This window comes from Monoraphidium neglectum (assembly GCF_000611645.1).
Source record: "Monoraphidium neglectum strain SAG 48.87 unplaced genomic scaffold scaffold00724, whole genome shotgun sequence".
NCBI lineage: Eukaryota > Viridiplantae > Chlorophyta > Chlorophyceae > Sphaeropleales > Selenastraceae > Monoraphidium > Monoraphidium neglectum.
Window position 1 is genome coordinate 9559 of NW_014012904.1, and position 12153 is coordinate 21711.

A 12153-nucleotide genomic window follows, 5' to 3' on the forward strand; every position below is an offset into this window, starting at 1 on the left:
GGGGGGGGGTGGGGCGTGGTTCGCGGCAGGTTTGAAGTTGCAGTGATGAAGATGTTGACGTTTCACGCAGCAGGACACATACCTGGCGCAAGAGCTGCTGGGTTACATGAGTGGAGCTTGGGTGACTACTGTGTGTAAGACACAGCCTTCAATAGACAGAGTACTGCTCTGCAGGCCGGTCCCGGCTTGCCTGTTTGCAACAGATGAGCAGCATCAGCCAGACCGCCGCCTGCGTGGGCAATTTGAATCCTGGTGGGGGCAAGAGGCAGAATTTTGCAAGCATGATGACTGATGCGATGTCTCTCCAGGCGTGGGTCACGATGGAGGGAACACATTTGCCTGATTGTGTCGGCAGTTGCTGTGTAACATCCGCAGTAATCACAAGGCAGTCAAGCTCACAGCTCGCGCGGCTTGGGGGCCGCCCCTGCTACAGTAGTAAGTCCAGGCAAATGAGGAAGCCCGTGGCACTCTCGGCGAGCACGCCCATGACACGCATGCTCTGTTGTGGCAGCCAGGTGTGGCAGACCAAACAAGCCAGCGCTTTGAACGCTGCTGATTTGGAAACAGAAACCCCCTAGTAAGCCCCCCCGACTCACCTCTCTGCAGCAGAGCTGGACCGGGGCCGCGCATGCCTCCTCTCCAGGTATCGATCAGGTTCCCTTGAAGGGATTTAAGGTTGTGACCTCCGCACTCCTGATCCCCACAACCACCTGCCAGGCAGCTGGCCCACCCTTGGTGGCGCCAGCGCCCAACAGGCTCCCACGTGCACCGGTTGGCGACGCAGCTGCGTTCTGTGCAGAACACATACTAGCGGGTACGTTGCCCAGGCCTGCACCGCGACAGAGCGGCACAGCTGCGTTCTGTGCAAAGCACATACTAGCGGGTGTGCCGCCGTGGCGGCGGGGCGATGCATCTGCGTTCTGTGCACAGCACATACTAGCGGGTGCGCCGCCCTGGCCTGCGCCGCGGCAGAGGGACACAGCTGCATTCTGTGCAGTGCACATACTAGCGGGTGTGCCGCCCTGGCGGCAGGGCGATGCAGCTGCGTTCTGTGCACAGCACGTACTAGCGGGTGCGCCGCGCCGGCCTGCTCCGCGGCAAAGCGCCACAGCTGCGTTCTGTGCAGAGCACATACTAGCGGGTGTGTCGCTCTGCCGGCGGGGTGATGCAGCTGCGTTCTGTGCACAGCACATACTAGCGGGTGCGCCGCAGCAGGCTGCCGCGACTGGGGCGTGAGGTGCAGTCAACGACCCAGGCGCGGCATGTTGAAGGCGTAGTCTGTAGTCTTATACGGTAGGTGTTGCCCGCTGTTGCTTGACCATCGTCGGTGCGTTGATGAGATCAACAACATGAAAGATCGAGCGAACGGTTGTAGATGTACGTGTTGGTGATTGTGTGTGAATAATAAATAATCAATAAAATGCGTGATGACCACGCCTTTTGTAGTCTTGTCGCGGAATGGGGAGGGGCAGACGTACGTTTCTGCTGGAAGGTCGCTCGGAAGGCCGCTTTGAGCGAGCTGATGGAGCAAAGATACCGGTATGGGTCTTGCCGTGGCGACTGCATGACGCATGATGATCACGTATGATACTCTGCCATGGGGTTTGACCCAGGTTTGACCGGCGCGGCGGCGCCGCGGACAGCGGCACAGCGCTTGCTGCAGTGCGCTGCGGTGTCGCGCCCGCCCCGCCCTGTCTCTGATCTATTCCGCCCAGCATCCTGTGCGAAGAAGCAAGTGCGCGCTGTTTGTGCGAGGCGCTGTGGCGGCGCTGACCCCATCCTGCTCAGCGCAGCTTTGACCCAACGTCCACGACAGCTCAACGCGTGACAACACACGGGGTCAGCACAACGCCGCGGCGTGCCAGGGCGTGTCTCCTGACAGCAAGAGTTGCAATGTTGGTGTGGAGTCATGCAGCTTCGAATCGCCTGCGGCTGAGGTACCTCATTGCCTCGTTGCCAAGCTTACACAGTACGAGAGCCCGACACTCATTAACGATGAAGGGTTTGGCAATGGCAAGCCAATACCAAGCGTCAACGGATGCCTGCCTGACCCACCCCAAGGAATCGTATCGCCAAGCCTGTGCCCGGTCACTTTTTTGCCCCCGGCCATGCCGCGACGCCCTGGCGGTTGCGGCCCCGCGACCGCATGTCCTCGAGCCACGCGGAGTACACCGCCGCGTCCCCGCGCTCCTCGCTCCACACAAACTCGCCGACGTCCCCGAGCGCCACGCTGTCGCCCTCCTTGATGCCGGCGTCGCGTAGGGACTGGCTGATGCCTGAGACATCCAGCACGCGCTGGAACCTGGGGGTGTGGACATGGGGGTGGCACAGAGTGATCCACACTGGTGAGAAGTGTGATTGAGACAGCGTGCGAGTGATCAAAGATGGTGCACACTGCATGTTTGGGGGAAGCTGTGTGTGCGCAGCCAGCATCATGCTCTGCCTGGGAGCCTCATGGTCCCATGATGCAGCCGCAGCCCCTCTCGGCAGCAAAAGGCGCGGTGCACGACATGAACCTTGACTCACCTCTTGACGGCCTCGTAGTAATCCCAGTTAGTCATCTGCGCGAAGCGCTCGATGGCGCCACCCCTCACGTAGTACAGCTGCTCGCCGCCAGGCAGGGGGAGGGGCTCCTTCTCGACAGTGAACCTGGGAGCACGCCGGGCAGAGGCGCGCAAGAGTGAGCAAGCGTGTGCAATGCATGCACGTGCGTGTATGTGTGTGAGCACGTATACACATGCACACGTTTGGCAACAGATGCGGCGCCATGTGCATGTTGGCAGGCATATGGTTTGCCACAAACGCGCAGACACACACGTGCGCGCACGCACGTACGTGCGAGCGCGCACGTGTGTGTGTGAGAGAGAGAGAGAGGGGGGAGAAGAAAAAGGAAGAGGGGAGAGGCAAAAGAAGAGGGACTGCCGTGCAAGCGTGCCCCTGGCCAGCAGTGGCCTGCACCAGGCCTATGGGGGGTCCTGGGCCGAGCCCCACCTGTCCATGCGCATGTCGCTGTCAAAGCGCCGGGGCAGCTTGGTGCGGTTGAGCGCGTCCGTGGAGGCCTCCATCTCTGCCGGGCCAAGCTCGTCCAGGACGCCACGCACCGCACGCACCAGGTCTGCGCGGGGCGTTGGAAAACACAACAGAGAGCAACATAAAGAGAGGTGTGGGAGGACGCAATGCACCATGCACACCAGGTCTGTGTGGGGCGATGCTGCATTTGACATGCTTGAATAGTTATGTGGGGAGAAATGTGCACGTGCAAAGAGAGAGGGCAGCAGCGCAGCGGCTCCGCTCCTTCTGAGAGTCCCTTTGCCCCCTGCTGCCCCCTTGCCAGGGCCGCCGCGCTCGGCCCGCCGCACCCGTGACGCCGCGGCCCGTGGCCGCGCTAATGGGCACGACGTGCGCGGGGTCCAGGCCCTCCTCCTCCACCAGGTACTCCCTCACAAACTCCCAATAGTCCCCAGAGTCCGGCACGTCGGTCTTGTTGTACGCCACGACCTGGGGGCGCGTTGGTTGGGGCGGATGGGGCGGTTGGGGGTGGTTGGACAGGTCAGGAGGGGGTTGTGGCCGGGCCTGATGGACGCCGGGATACTACATGGGGCTTGGCCAGGCGGCGTGCTGCAGTGTCCCCCGCTTTAACACTCAGGTTGAGAAGGCGTGGTCAGCGAGAGGCAAGGGGTTGTTAATGTAAGAGCGGCAGGAGCCAGCAGGCAGCAGTAGGTAAGGTGACATCCGCAAAAAGGCCTGAAGCCAGGAAGCGGCGGCAGGCTTTGTCACATCCCACAGTTTGTGCCAGGGGCCATGTCGGGCCCCAAACTGTTGGTGTTGGGGCCTGGCGAGGGAGGGTATCCCGCCACCCCCTGTCACCTGCGGCTTGTCCCTGATGTCGGGGTTGAAGAGCTCCAGCTCCAGGTTGATGGCGCGGTAGTCACCCACCTGGGTTGGTGTGCGGTTGACGGTTGATGGATCAGGGTCGATGGTCGATGAGTAATGAATCAGGGTTGATGGTTGATGATTGATGGTTTAGGGTGGGGGGTGTGGGGTGTCTCAAGGTGTTTTTGATGATCAAGTTTGGGGGCCGCCGATGTGAGGATCCACAAACGCACTCAAAGAGGTGCATGGCAACGATTAGGCTGGAGACAGAGTAGAGCTTGTCACGCCGGGCTGAAACGCAAGAATTGAGCGCACCAAGAGCGCGCTAACAAGCACCCGCGCACCGGGTCGGGGCTGGTGCCGTCCAGCACGTGCACGAGGACGCGGCAGCGCTGCACATGGCGCAGGAACTGGTGGCCCAGGCCGTGGCCCTCGTGGGCGCCCTCCAGCAGGCCGGGGACGTCTGCAGTGGCAAAGCACGAATACCGTATTAAGGGGGGGTGGGTAATGCAAGTGGTGGCCTGGCAGCAGCGGGAGGCGCGGCAGCAGAGGGAGGCGCAGCCTCGGCAGTCAGCCAACGGCGGCGCCTGACGCAGCGCGAAAGAGTGGCTGGGTCCCGTGCCGACTGTTCAGGTGGCCGAGGCAGCCGTACGCGCCAGAAAATCCCTTGCGTGTGCGAAACCCTTACCAGCGAAGACTGTGGTGCGGAAGTCCATCTCGCAGACCCCGAGGTTGGGCACCAGCGTGGTGAAGGGGTAGTTGGCGATCTTGGGGCGCGCCGCGGTCAGCACGCTCAGCAGGGTGGACTTGCCTGGGGGTTGCGGGTCAGAAATCGGGAACAAACCAAGATTCAACAGCCTCGGCATTTCAATATCTTCAAGGTATGGCGGGGAACGAAGATGTGCGGTGTTGCGGCCACAAACCCTGTGACCCTGAGAACAGCAGGCCCCGCGGGATCGGTCTGCGCCGCCCTCCAGGCAGAACGGGCCGCGCAGCCGCACGGGTGCGCGGAGCGCCGACGCAGGCCCCCAAGCGCCAAGGCGGGCGCCCTGCGGCCCGACTATCGGTCTCGCGTGCATCCGCCGCTGCCCTTACCCGCGTTGGGGATGCCCACAATGCCGACGTCAGCCACCACCTTTTGGGAGGGGGGGGTTGGTGATAACGTGATGATAATGAGGATGACGACATTGGCATTCTAATGGCAAAATCGTCGGGTGCTGGGGCGTCAAGGCGTGTGTGGTAGCGTCAAGCAGCAGCAGCAGCACCAGCACCAGCACCAGCAGCACCAGCACCAGCACCAGCAGCAACAGCAGCGGCGGCGGCGGCGGCGGCGGCGGCGGCAGCAGCAGCAGCAGCAGCAGCAGCCCTGTCTGTGCCCCGGAGGCCATCCACAAATCACCCCCCTGCCCCCCCTGTCACCGCACCTTAAGCTCCAGGTCAACATACTCCTCGCGCCCTGCCTCCCCCCTCTCGGCAAACGCCGGCGCCGTGTTCTTGCCCGTCTTGAAGCTCAGGTTGCCGCGGCCGCCCCTGCCGCCGACGAGCAGCAGCGCTTTCTGGCCGTGCGTCAGGAGCTCGGCCAGGGGCGCCTCCCCCTCTTCCGCGCCCTTCATGCGGATGATGGTGCCCAGGGGGACGCGCACCTCCAGGTCGGTTCCGTTGGCGCCGTCCTGCATCGCGCCCTTGCCTGCCGCGCGGTGGGCAGGGGCAGGCATGAAACGCTTTGGTCAACAGATTTATGGGGCGCGAGCGGCGGGATCGAGGTTTGGGCGTGGCGCCTAGGGCCGCGTGCGTTCATGCCCTGAGGCTGCCGCAGGAAGATGCCCGTCGCCGTTTTGCAGCCCCGCATGCTGCACGCCAAACGACTTGCAATGACGGTGCCGGGGCTGCTGAGATGCGGGCTACGCGCTGCGCGATGCACAGCCGCGTCGCGCCTGCCGCCAGCTTGGCAGGCATGCCCTCACACGGCCCCTACGGATGCTTTCTCCATTGCAGGACATGTGTAGGTGCTTCATTCTCCAATGCAAAGAATGCCATATGTGCAAATGCCGCCCTCGTTGCCCTTATGTATGCAGGCTTCACGCGCACCTGGAGTCCCGTTGTGCGCGCGAAAGTGCGCCTGGTTGCGGAACGGCAGGAGGCTGTTGATGGACTCGTCGGCGACCGCCCAGACGTTGCCGCCGCGCCCGCCGTTGCCGCCGTTGGGGCCGCCGTGCTCCACAAACGGCTCTCTCCGGAACGCGACGCAGCCGGCGCCGCCGTCGCCGCTCTTGATATAGATGCGGGCGGTGTCGAAGCAGCGGACCGCCTGGGGGAGGCGCTTTTCGCCAGACACCATCCCACCGCCGCCGCCGCCGCCAGCGCCCCCACTGGACCCCCAGCCGTCCAGGCCGCCGCCGAATACGTCCCCGTCTTCGTCGCCGCCAAACTCTTCGTTTAAATCGGCGTTTGCCAAGTCTTCATCTGTGATTTGGACCTCAACCGCATCACGCTGCTGTTGCTGCAGCTGCTGTACGCCGCCCCTGCTGCGGTTGCCGCCACTCCCATTGCCGCTGTCGTCCTTGCGCTTACGCTGCTTCTTTGTCAGGCTGAGGAGCTTGTCTGACCACTCGCCGGTGCTTTGCGGGGCGGAGGCGGCGCGCGCGGGGCCGCAGCGGCCGCCACCTCGAAGCGGGGCAGCAGCGGCCGCCGCGTGGGACGGGGGCGCGCCGCCACGCGGGCCCGCGCACCGGCCGGCCCTGCATTGATTCACGGACCCATAAGAGAGCGCATGCGGCGCCCTTCCGCTGGTGCTCGCCCCGGGCTGAGCACGGGACTGCATGCTGCGGGGTGTGTGGTGTGCCGAGTGCCGACTTGGCGGCTCAGAGCGAACGCCTGATTGTATGTTGAATATACTGATGTGGCTGCCTGAAATATATGTCGCCAGGAGCCATTGACTGTGCAGTCCAGCCAAGATCACAAATACGCGGCACCCCAACAAAGTGCACAACCACCCGTCAGCGCGCCCATTCAAAAAAGAGCGGAAACATGCGCTGCGCTCTTGTAGTAGCGCTGTGCGCCACGCTTGCCCTTGCCGCTGCGGCGCATGCAGCGGCCCCCGCTTCTCCTTCACCCAGACCGAGCAGTGGGAGCTCGCCCGCCACCTTGACCTGCTACACTCCCTTTCCCGCTCCGGGTGCGTACGTCATTTGGTGCCATAGCCGCGCTGACGGTGTCCCCAGCTGCCATCTGGCACCATTGCATGGACAGGCTGTCCTGCACCCAGCCCCTGCAAATCATGAACACGCGCGCCCTGCGACACGTGCCCCCATCTCCCCCTTTGCCCCAGGCGGTGGCACCATGCTCTACCCCATGGCGTTCAGCAAGAAGGAGGCCCAGGTGTGCGCGCGCTACTCCTTCGTGTGCGAGACCGGCGACACCGCGTGCACCCCTGCCGAGCAGAAGAGCCGCGCAAGGCGCTGGAGCTACGTGCCCCTCGCCAAGTCCACCTGCGACACGCTGGGGAAGGTGCCAGGTGCGCACGCACCAACCTCAACGGCGCCTTGGCAGGTTGATAATGTAGGGCAACATCAACCTGCCTTGCCGCGCATTATCAACCCGCTGTGCAACGCTGGCCACGCGGGCCGGGCTGGTGGCGGTGTTCATGGCAGGTGCGGCACGGCCTGGCTCCCCAGCGGGGCGGCGCAAACCTCCTTCTGCCGGCCCCCTGCTCTCCCCCTGATCAATGTGACGACCTCTGCCTGCAGGCATCAAGAACCTGCTGTGCTGTGCTACCGACAAGTGCAACAAGCCCGACCCCAAGTTGGACCCAGCCACCAAGGTCTCGAACGTCCTTATCGGGCGCTGATCCCACACAATGGACACCTCCGTGTTCCGCCCCAGGCGCCTCGACAGGCCCGCGACCCATGCCGTACTTCTAGCCAAGCTCTGTAGGCCATCAGTCCATTTCTGCGCACACACACACACACACACACACCGTGATACGTAATCATCACTGCTCACTGACCATCAGGCGACGCTGGCCGCAAAGCTGGCCCAGCAGTCAGACACGCATTGACCGTGTTTGATGCCTCTGATAGTCTAGCAGGGGCTTGATTGCGGCGTTGTCTGGTGCATGCACCATCCGGCACAGCTGCATCAGCAGCAGCAGCGGGGCTTTTCCCCAGGTGCTGACCAAATCTTGCGGCGATGCTGGTCACTGCACCCTGGCTGCTCAAGGGGGCCAGGCGGGGGGGCGCTGTGCCGGCCTGCCGCACCCCCCTGGGTTCTCCCATGCGGTGATGGGTGGGTGGCGCTGTGTCCGTGAGTTGGGCAAACGCAACCCCCACATGGGTACCCCTGGCTTGAGGGGTGGGGCAGTCTGGTATGTCCTGCAACCACCTATTTATACAGTGGCATGTTGACAGGTTATAGCTCCCAGCGCGTCACCCAATCCACAAGTATCCTTTCAGTCTATTCGACAAGATTACACACCCACATACCTGTTGAACACGATCCGCTTGTAAACTTTGTGTGCATTCAATGCCGTCGGGGTCACAAATGTGGCGCAAGGAGCAGCAACTGAATACGCTCAGCAGCCAATCAGCCATGCGGGCGCCCATAGCAACCGCTAGCAAGGGACAGCCGTATAAGTGCGCATACACACCCAACGCGTAGCTGCCAAGCGGAGGTTGCGCGCCTCTCAGGGCCGAGTCGCCGCTCTCGGCCGGTCCCGCCCTTGAACAGGGGCCGCGGCGTCAGTGGAGGCCATCCACCCCCAGATCGCCCCAGCCCTCCCGGCCCGGCCGGCTGCCGCGGCCGTTGCCCGGCGCGTCGCTGCCCCCTCCGCCCCGCAGCAGCAGGTCGTCTGAGTCATCGGGCGGGGGCGCCACGCCGGGAGGCAGCGGTACGTCTGCGCACCGGGGGCGGCGATGCGGCGGGGGGGCCGGGGCGTGGACGCGCGCGCAGTGGTGAGAGACAACAGAGCCTTGTTGAGGCACGGGGCTGGGTGAAAGCGTGGCAAAAGGATCGCTGCGACTGAGGTAACAGGGCGTGGTCGGCGGGGCACATTGACACCCCAGCGCACGACGCCCATCACTGCAACACAGCAAGAGCATTCCCAGACGACATTCAAACGGGTGGATGCCCACCGTCGTCAGGCAGCGTGTCCCGCATCCACTCCTCGTCCACGACGTCGATCAGGAAGGGGTCCATCAGCTGGGACGACGCCACAGTGCGGCTCATGGCGGCGTGCTGTGGGCGGGAGACGCGCGCCTTGCGGCCTGAGGCGGCGCAGCTGTCCGCGATGCACGCGCGCAGCGATGCACAGTGTCAGCAACGCGCTGCGCTATCTGGCAGACTGGATCAGATCCTTTCACTGCGCATGGTGTTCCCCTACAAGGCTGTCGATGTACAGCCGTGGCACCAGTGCTGATATTGTACTGGGGAACTGTGGGCCAGCGGGCCAGTGAACACACAAGCGAGCACTGCCGGCTTCTAGCAACTGACAAGCGTTCTTGTATATATCGATTCAACAGCTAGAAATGATCTGATAATTTGCTAGGTCGCTCCGACACTGCACTGAGCAGTATCACACGCAACCAGGCGTGCGTCATAGTTATCTTGAGAGGACAGAAGACTTAACACTTGAAGTAGAGTGGTGGCAGATGGGCAGAAGCAGCGGCGGCAAGAAGCGGAAGGGGTCGGTGCTCAGCCCACTGGCACTATCGCGAGCAGCGGCCACTCACAGCAATGGCGGCAGCGCAACTCGCAGCGGCGGCGGCGGCCACAGACACTCCAGAGCGTACGACGGCGGAAGCGGCACAGGCAAGCACGCAGCCAAGCTGGGACCAGGCAAAAAGAGCAGCGGCAAGGCAACGCGCGGCAGCGAAAAGGCCCGTCCCGGCCCGGCGTTCGACCTGGCCGAGTGGCTGGATGACTTTGAAGCGGTCAGCGCCGCCGTCAGCCGCCACGGCGACCTCGAGGCCCTGCTCAACGCCGGCGGCGGCATCACAAAAATCCGCGGCTTTCTCCCGCCCGCCGCCGCCGCCGGCCTGCTGGCCCTGCTGCGCCGCGTGCCGCCGCCCGCCTGGCGCGCAACCGAGGCCGCGCGCGACTACGCCGCCAACAACATATCCCACGCGTTCGACTCGACAAAGCGCGGCGGCGGGGACGGCGAGGTCGACGAGCAGCTGGCGAAAGCGTTCCGCGTTATGAGCCTGCTGCGGCCGGGGGAGCTCTTCACGTTCAGCGCCGCGCGCTACGCGCGGGGACACCACATCGAGCCGCACGACGACCGCGCTTACACCAACGTGCGGCGCGCGGCGCGCAGCACGGCATGGGGGCGAGCGCGGCGCGGCGTGGGCGCGGCGCAGCGGTGCATATCCTGGAGATCGGACCGATTTCATTCGCGGGCGGCGCGGCATAGGCTTCCCATGATGTTTTGTGAGTCCTGCCTGCCGCACCAGTGCGGCAGGCAACCCAGCCTCCGACCTCGTTTCTTCAGCTGCCCCCCCTGAGGCCTGCCTGTGCTCCATCGTCACCCGCAGGTGCTGATGGAAGACGGGGAGGTGGTGGAGTGCTCGAGGCGGGTTGCAGCGATACTGTACCTAACGCCTGGTGGGCTGCGGATCCAGGCTCTTGTTTTTACAACACAGGAGGGGTGGCCAGACATTTGCTGGGCCAAATGCTAGGCAGAGGCTTGCGTGCTGCAGTTGGCGTGGGATGGCCGCAGGGAGCAGCCACACAGGGGCGTTCTGCTGCACACGCGCCCAGCCGTCCGGGGCTGCCTGCGTGCCCCACCCTTGTTTGGCGGTGGCGATGACGGTCGGCGCGCTGCATCGCCGCACAGATTGGAAGGAGGAGTGGGGCGGCCACCTGGTGGATATGGAGTCTGGGCAGGTGCGGGTATCAGTGAAACTGAAGGCACAGGCGGGGCGTGCGGCTTCAGCAGGGTGCAAATGAAGCAAATGGCAAGCAACCTTCTCTGCTGCAACTTGCTGCCTCACCAGGGTCGAGATTATCATCAGCCCATGGGGCCTTGCGATTGGCTCACACCCTGCTGTCCGCCCTTCAGGTGCACGTGCCCGAGTTCAACAGCCTGATCGCCTTCCGCATCCCAAGGTGGCATGCAGTGACGCCCGTCACCACGGCCCACCCGCGCTTCTCGGTGCGGGGCCGCCCGCTTGACCAGGGACAGCGCGACAGCCTTCTGCCTTGCAGGCGGCCTGGGTGCTCAGCCCAGCGTTCTTTGGCTTGGTACAGGTGACGTCTACTGGTTTTGGCCCGCAGACACAAGTTTACACTTAGCCAGGCCGTGCGCAGTCAGCCTTGCCTCACAATCCGCGACCCACAAGCTGTGAACCTGCCCCTGCGCGCTCTCCAACCCTTCAGCTCTTTGGGTGGTTCTTGGAGCCAGGGCGCCTGTATGACCTGCAGCTGCGCGGCGCACCCAGCGGCGGCGGAGGCAGCGGCGAAGGTGGCGACGAGGTCGGCAGCAGCAGCAGGGAAGAGGGAATACTGGAAGCTGGCGGCAGCGATGGGGACGCAGCGGGCGGCGAGCAGCGGGTGCGCAATGGAGGCCAGCAGCTTGGGAGCAGCAGACCAGCGGCAGCGCAGGAGCAGCGGCGCCAAACTCCCAAGAACGAGCAGAAAGGGCTCAAGCTGGCGGCGGCGCGCAAGGTGGCGAAGCGGCAAGCCAAGACGAGCAAGGGGTCAAAGTTCAAAGCAAGGAGCAAGAAGCACCACAGCAGTAAACAATGAGATGTTGCAAGACAGAGACAACGTCAAGAGTTGGCGCCGTCCCGGGGGGCTGCTGTGCTTGCGAAAATCGTTGCAGTGTGGACGCTTGTCGCTCTGCCGCCTTGTGCAAGGGCTGATGTTGACTGGTCACGCGCGAGCTCTTCAAGGTGCAAAGTTCATCACATATCATGCATGCAAGGATACGCGCAATTCTCAAAACAAGCAAGTTTACGGCTGTCGAGCCACGGGCAGTTTCCGCCAGCACACCAGAAAGGCAGAAGGGGGCGTTCACTGGGCTACCAGACTCTGCAGCTACTCGGTTGATCGGCTTTGGAGGTTTGGGTCGTGTCACCTACGAAGGATGTGCTATGGTGTGTTCCTAGCAGCACACGATTCGGCGAGCGCAGGCTGCATGCTGAGCATGCCGTGCTCTGCTTTGCAGTCGGGGGGCACAAAATCTGAGCAGGCCGACATAGCAGAAGCCGTGCCTCGAGGGCGTCTTGACTATGAGAAATCGATCCTTGTAATTTTACGAGTTGATTTTGTCAGAACCTACCGCTT

At 63.5% G+C, this 12153-nt stretch overlaps 4 protein-coding genes across 4 annotated transcripts; 2 read left to right on the top strand and 2 right to left on the bottom strand.

Moving 5' to 3' along the window:
- Positions 1 to 2088: 2088 nt before the first annotated feature.
- MNEG_5002 (GTP-binding protein) lies at positions 2089 to 6694 on the bottom strand (the record flags this gene model as incomplete). Its single annotated transcript, XM_014046521.1, has 11 exons — positions 2089 to 2302; positions 2527 to 2649; positions 2992 to 3115; positions 3360 to 3498; positions 3868 to 3936; positions 4218 to 4336; positions 4562 to 4684; positions 4969 to 5008; positions 5139 to 5243; positions 5298 to 5560; positions 5962 to 6694. 11 exons carry the CDS (start codon positions 6692 to 6694, stop codon positions 2089 to 2091), a joined length of 2052 nt encoding a protein of 683 aa, XP_013901975.1.
- A 518-nt stretch (positions 6695 to 7212) lies between these two features.
- On the top strand, positions 7213 to 7720 carry MNEG_5003 (hypothetical protein; the record flags this gene model as incomplete). The annotated part of the gene is made up of 2 exons (XM_014046522.1): positions 7213 to 7387; positions 7620 to 7720. 2 exons carry the CDS (start codon positions 7213 to 7215, stop codon positions 7718 to 7720), a joined length of 276 nt encoding a protein of 91 aa, XP_013901976.1.
- An 889-nt stretch (positions 7721 to 8609) lies between these two features.
- On the bottom strand, positions 8610 to 9096 carry MNEG_5004 (hypothetical protein; the record flags this gene model as incomplete). Its single annotated transcript, XM_014046523.1, has 2 exons — positions 8610 to 8764; positions 9003 to 9096. The coding sequence occupies 2 exons, from the start codon at positions 9094 to 9096 to the stop codon at positions 8610 to 8612; spliced, it is 249 nt and encodes an 82-aa protein (XP_013901977.1).
- Positions 9097 to 9518: 422 nt separating this feature from the next.
- Positions 9519 to 10407, top strand: MNEG_5005 (hypothetical protein; the record flags this gene model as incomplete). The annotated part of the gene is made up of 2 exons (XM_014046524.1): positions 9519 to 10228; positions 10401 to 10407. The coding sequence occupies 2 exons, from the start codon at positions 9519 to 9521 to the stop codon at positions 10405 to 10407; spliced, it is 717 nt and encodes a 238-aa protein (XP_013901978.1).
- Positions 10408 to 12153: the final 1746 nt, after the last annotated feature.